The sequence below is a fragment of the Myotis davidii genome, unplaced genomic scaffold, assembly GCF_000327345.1.
Source record: "Myotis davidii unplaced genomic scaffold, ASM32734v1 scaffold323, whole genome shotgun sequence".
Classification (NCBI taxonomy): domain Eukaryota; kingdom Metazoa; phylum Chordata; class Mammalia; order Chiroptera; family Vespertilionidae; genus Myotis; species Myotis davidii.
The window spans coordinates 2,945,019-2,950,935 of record NW_006295491.1 but is presented as its reverse complement, the minus strand read 5'-3'; the positions used below and the strand labels follow the sequence as shown (position 1 = coordinate 2,950,935).

The window sequence follows — 5,917 nt, the reverse complement described above, 5'->3', positions numbered from 1 at the left end:
CCCCTTGTTTTGCGGATTCCCTGCCAACACCGAGTTGGGCACATGCAGGAGGAAACCAGTTGATATGTCTCTCTCACATGGATGCTTCTCTCTGTCTCTCTCTCTCTCTCTTATCCCCCCTCCCTCCCTCTTAAAAACATAAAAAAAAAAAAAAGACCTGAGCCCTGGCTGGTGGTTCAATAGTTAGAGCATCCCTTCTCTCTCTCCCCTGAAGGGTTGCAGGTTTGATTCCCAGTCAAGGGCACATCCCTGGATTGCGGATTCCCTGCCGACACCGAGTTGGGCACATGCAGGAGGAAACCAGTTGATATGTCTCTCTCACATGGATGCTTCTCTCTGTCTCTCTCTCTCTCTCTCATCCCCCCTCCCTCCCTCTCTGAAAAACAATGCAAAAAAAAAAATCCTCAGGTGAGCATTAATAAATAAATAAATAAATGCCTGAAAAACAGAAAAATGTTGTGATAGCTACTAGAGGCCCAGTGCACGAAATTCATGCACTGGGGGGTGGGGAGGGCATCCTTCAGCCCAGCCTGAGCCCTCTCAGTCTGGGAACCCTCAGGGGATGTCCAACTGATGGCTTAGGATTTGGAAGCGGGCCTAAGCTGGCAATCGGACATCTTTAGCACTGCCGTGGAGGCAGGAAAGACTCCCGCCACTACGCTCGCCAGCCGTGAGCCCGGCTTCCAGCCCCTGTGGGAGTGCACTGACCACCAGGGGGCAGCTCCTGCATTGAGCATCTGCCCCCTGGTGGTCAGTGCATGCCATAGCAATCGGTCGTTCTCCCGTTCGGTCAATCACATATTAGCCTTTTATTATATAGGATAATAGTATGAACTCATTAATGAAAAATCCTGTGAAGATAGGTTAAAAGAGGAGCACACAGGAGGAATCAACAATATTGGTAATACATTGGTTAAGTTAGATGGAAGGTTCACAGGGCTTATATTGTTATAGTATTTCATTACTTAGTCATGTCATATATTCTGTAGTCTGTATCCAACTTTTATAGTTTTAGAAATTTTAATCCAATGTATTGACTGTAAAAAAGGCTAATGATCAACTTTCTATATCCACAGTCTGAGTGAAAAAAACGAATGACTAAATGTTCTCTTTTAAGGTGTTTTTAAAGCAGTTTTTTCAAATCTATTTGAATGTTAAATAAGAAATTGAATGTACTGATGGAGGTTGCACCATTAATATTTAGTAAGACCAATGATTTTTGTGCCCTTACATTGGGGAAAGCTATACCTAAATTATAAACACTTGCGTAGGGAATCAAACAATCCTACATCAACTCAAGAGACAGATACATTCCTGGAAAGGTTTTCATTCCCAGAATCATCAAATCGGAGGCAATGTATTTAACCTTTCAGTATCTCAGTATCTTTATCTATAAAATGAGACACAGGCATAACTAGGAGATACTGTGGATTCAGACCACCGCATAAAACCAGTATCACAATAATGCAGGTTGTAATCTTTTTACTGGTGGAGGGTCTTGCCTTCAATTTGTTTTAAAAAAAAACAACACCGATGAAGCACAATAAAGTAAAGCACAATAACAGGAGTATGGAGAATTTAAAAAACATGTAAAGCACCTGGCCCATTGCCTGGTAAGTAGTAATAACTTTTTAAAAATCACATTATTACTGGAAGCATCTGTCCTCATTTTGGCTCAAGTAACCTTTTTTAAACATTCAAAAAAAAAATCATATATTAGCCTGGCTGGCATGGCTCAGTGAGCCTTGACCTATGAACCAGGAGGTCACGATTGGATTCCTGGTCAGGGCATATGCCCAAGTTGCAGGCTCAATCCCCAGTGTGGGGCATACAGGAGGCAGCCAATCAAGGATTGTCTCTCATCACTGATGTTTCTATCTCCCACTCCCTCTCCCTTCCTCTCTGAAAATCAATAAAAATGTTTTTAACTTATTTTTAATTAAAACAATCATTTGTTATAACAGTGCAATTCCTGTCCTTGAACAGAATGACGGCTAAGGCTGGCAATTAAGAAATATTTAGGTGCACCTGTATTAACAACATTGAGATGAACTAGATTACCAAATTCCCAACATTTCAGCTCTCCAAATTTTCTGAAAACTGGCCCACACCCTAGATATCCATGAAGGCATAAAAAAGTATCATAAGAGAGAATGGAAAGAAAGGAACTAATCCAGTCCTCCGAGCAACTTTCTCTGCTTTATATGAGAAGAGAATGACGGTGATGAGTGGGTGTAATTGAACAGATTTTCCCTCTCCTTCTACAGGAGCATCTATTATCCTGCAAACATACAACTATGAGGGACTTAACCCACAACCTTAAAATCTTACTAGGCCTACAGTTCTAGGCAGCATATAAGCAACTATTACCACATTTTTAAATTTTCCTTAATGATAAAATGAAAGTGATTCAAAGAACAGAGCAGTTCAAATCTTCTTTCTGCCAGGGGAATGTTGTCTTTCACACACAAACTAATTACCGTCTAACACTATCACAGATGTGTGTTTATCATTCAAGGTACATGAGGTTTAGATAAATGGAGGGGGAAAAAAACCCTAAAAAGAAAACTTTTCAATTTAAGAGTTTCTATTTTGAAGTAAAGGAATATATCCATCTACCATTTATCTCCTTGAGATTCACAAACTTTTAGTTTATATTTAAATGTTATTTTTATTGAAAGAAAGGAAGAGAAAGAGGGAGAGGGAGAGAGAAAACATTGATTTGTTAATCCACTCATTTATACATTCATTGGTTGCTTCTTATATGTGCCCTGATCTGAAATCCAACCCAAAACCCTGGCGTATGAGGACAGTGCTCTAACCAACTGAGCTACCCGACCAGGGCAAGGCTCACACACTTTTAAAGTCCCCCTGCCTCGCCCTGACTGGTTTGGCTCAGTGGATAGAGCGTTGGCCTGCGGACTGAGGGGTCCCAGGTTTGATTCCAGTCAAGGGCATGTGCTTTGGCTGCGGGCACATCCCCAGTGGGATGTGTGAGGGAGGCAGCTGGTCGATGTTTCTCTCTCATCGATGTTTCTAGCTCTTTATCCCTCTCCCTTCCTCTCTGTGGAAAATCAATAAAATATGTTAAAAAAAAGTCCCCCGCCTCAACACACACACACATATACACACACACAAACATACGCAAGATCCATCAAAACACTGATAATTGTTGAAGCTGGATGATAGGTAACAGCGTTCTTTATACTATTTATACCGTTCCATTTTAGTGTGTATTTGAAATTTTCCATAATATATAAAAACACGGGTCTATAGGTGTTTATACATAAGCTCCAAATACAACAAACTGGTAGAGAAATGCCCTATTGTTCAAAGTTTTCATATTCCAAAAGTGAGTTTCATCTAGCTATTTTCTCATTTAGAAGTTGTACTGCAGGTGACCAGACCATTAGCAAAGGTGCAGTGAAGGAAATAATTAACTGCCCTGAAATAAAAGGAGCCTAACCTTGAAAACATAGAAGCAACAAGGAAAGGTGCTAAATAATTATTACAACTACTGCACATTCATATTTGTTCCCATCTGTTATGTTCTAACACAGGTGATTATGTGGAAGAGGAGGAAGTATTTTAAGGCTAAATTTTCTTTGTATTCTTTAAAAAGTTGATGGGCAAGAGAGGTTGGAATAAAGAAATCGGAAAAGCCCTCATTAAAAATAACCATTTCTGGAGCATCTGAGATCTTACTGAGATCGGCATATATCATCAGTTTGGCTCAAATCAACACATAAAAACTAAAAAATTTAAAAATAAAGTAAGAAAGAACCATTTCTAAGAACAGAAAAGGAAAGTAGTGCATGTCCTTCTTTATAAAATAACATTCATAGTTCATAATGGTATAACCAGCAACTTCCAGTGACCAAATATGCTTAATTGTTAGACATGAATTTCAAAAAAAAAACAAAAAACACAAAGATTATCCTATTTCTGCTAAAATTCTCTTTTCAAATAACCATTCGGCCTAGCTAGCCGGTGTGTCTCAAAGGTTAAGCTTTGACCTGTGAACCTGGAGGTCGCTGTTGGATTCGCTGTCAGGGCATATGCCCAGTAGGGGGCGTGCAGAAGGCAAGCTGATCAATGACTCTCGTATCACTGATATCTCTCTCCCTCTCACTTCCTCTCCGAAATCAATAATCGATTTTAAAAAATAAAAGTAAACTGCCATTCAATATTCACAATATAACCTTACATTCATTCCAAAATTTAGTATTTGTGAGTTATGCCTAAAAATAGGACTGGTCAAAATTGAAAATAAATGCTAACTTTGCGGCAAATGTGTCTTTCATCAACCCTATGAACAAAATTTTGTGTTCAAAACTTACAGCAAACTATAACTTCGACAGATTCAAAAGGCAGCCCTACCACTTACATGACTTCTCGAGTCCAAAAAGAGGTCACAAGAACTTATTCGAAATGTCCAAGAGAAATGCAAACGTACTTATATATCTCTCCACCACCCGCCCCCCAAAAAATGTATAGAATAAAACTCCTCTGGAAAGCCCCCAAAACATTTCCATTAGCAACATTTACTTTCTTAGCACAAAAGTGCGCGGGAGCATCTTCATTTTGCATCACCTCCCTTACATCGAAAGGGACAAGACGCTGCCTCATTGAGGTCAGCAGACTTTTGTGCCGCTACCCATGGAAAAAGCCATCCTCGGCCCCAGCGAAGCACATGGCTCTCCCTCTTGAACTGCTGGTTCCTCCACCCGACGAAAAGTGTCTAAGCTTTTAAAACAGGGTCTCTACTTACCAGGTTAAAGACAGTCTCGACGAGATCCCTATTGGAGACTTCTCCAACTTCAACCAGCCCGGTCAACACGGCAAATTTCATGCGGATGCCCCTGATGGGGAGCCCGGGGGCCAGGGACAGGACACCCTCCTCTCCGACAGAGGTTCCTTCTCCTCTCCCTCCGCCGCCCCCGTCATCACCTGTTGGTGGCGGGGAAGGGACCTTGGCGTCTTCACTGGCCATGGCCGGTTCCCGAGAGGCTCGAGTCACTTACAGGACGGCGATCGCTGCCTTGGTGTAAGGAGCACACGCCACGCGAAAACCGAGAGGGGGGCCACTCCCCCAAGTTGCGGAGAACCCCCAAAAGCAGTGGAAGTGGAAAGTCCTTGGCGTCGCCCTCCTCCTCTTGGAGAAGAGTTGTCCAATCTCTCGCCCCGAGGCTGACAACAACGCCAAACCCTATTGGAAGATGAGATAAGCGTTAAATAGGCTAGGTTTTGTTTTAGGGTGTTTTAGGGGGGAGAAGGGGGATCCTTCTTGCGCGTCCCGTAAGTTAGGAAAGGGGCCCCACCAGCAGCCGCCCGCTGCTCCCGGACTTGAGGAGCGAGCGGGCTGCGGAGGGGAGGCGGGCGCGGGCGGCTCCCGCACAGGTTCCGCCTCCCCCACTCGCAGGTTCCCGGCGCCGGGCAACCTCTCCTCACAGGTGCACCGAAAGGGAAACTGTCGCTGGGCGAGGAGGGGGGGTGGGAGGGCGGAGGGAAGGACGGGGCCCCCGAGCTCCCACCGAGGCGGAAAGTTACTCCTCACCCAGATCCTCGGGACCCGTCCTCGCCCCCACCAGGGCGCCGCGAGACGAGGTGGCGGCGGAGATCCGGGCAGGAAAAGGCGGGGGAAGGGGGCGGTGATTCCTCTCCACGCTCAGCCCAGGGGGAGGAGTGGAGCACCTCTCGGGCACCTGAGGTCCATGGAGGAGAGGAGGGCAGGTGTGCGGCGGCCAGAAGGGAGGGGAGGCCTGGCCGAGACCGCGAGGAGGGAGACGCGGGGGGGAGAGAGAGGTCAGTGCACCTGGTCGCAGCCTCCAAGTTTCCCTCTAGTCCGCTTCCCGGGAGTCCGCGGCTGCACAGAACTCCGTGGCTTCCTGGTCCGCCCCACCCCTACGGTCAGCCT

General features: G+C 44.9%; 1 protein-coding gene across 5 annotated transcripts in view; it reads right to left on the bottom strand.

Annotated features, from left to right (window-relative positions):
- Positions 1-5,911, bottom strand: part of LRBA (LPS-responsive vesicle trafficking, beach and anchor containing) — a 554,230-nt gene extending 548,319 nt beyond the window's left edge. For 4 of the 5 annotated variants that reach the window (XM_006770131.2, XM_006770133.2, XM_006770134.2 and 1 more), the window contains exons 1-2: positions 5,558-5,911; positions 4,772-5,209 (exon numbers count right to left, since the gene is read on the bottom strand). In XM_006770131.2, coding sequence (XP_006770194.1) covers positions 4,772-4,993 — 222 coding nt within the window. In that variant the 5' untranslated portion in view covers positions 4,994-5,209; positions 5,558-5,911. The remainder of the gene's footprint in view (positions 1-4,771; positions 5,210-5,557) is intronic. The other variant, XM_006770132.2, reaches the window with a different exon arrangement.
- Between the last annotated feature and the right edge of the window lie 6 nt (positions 5,912-5,917).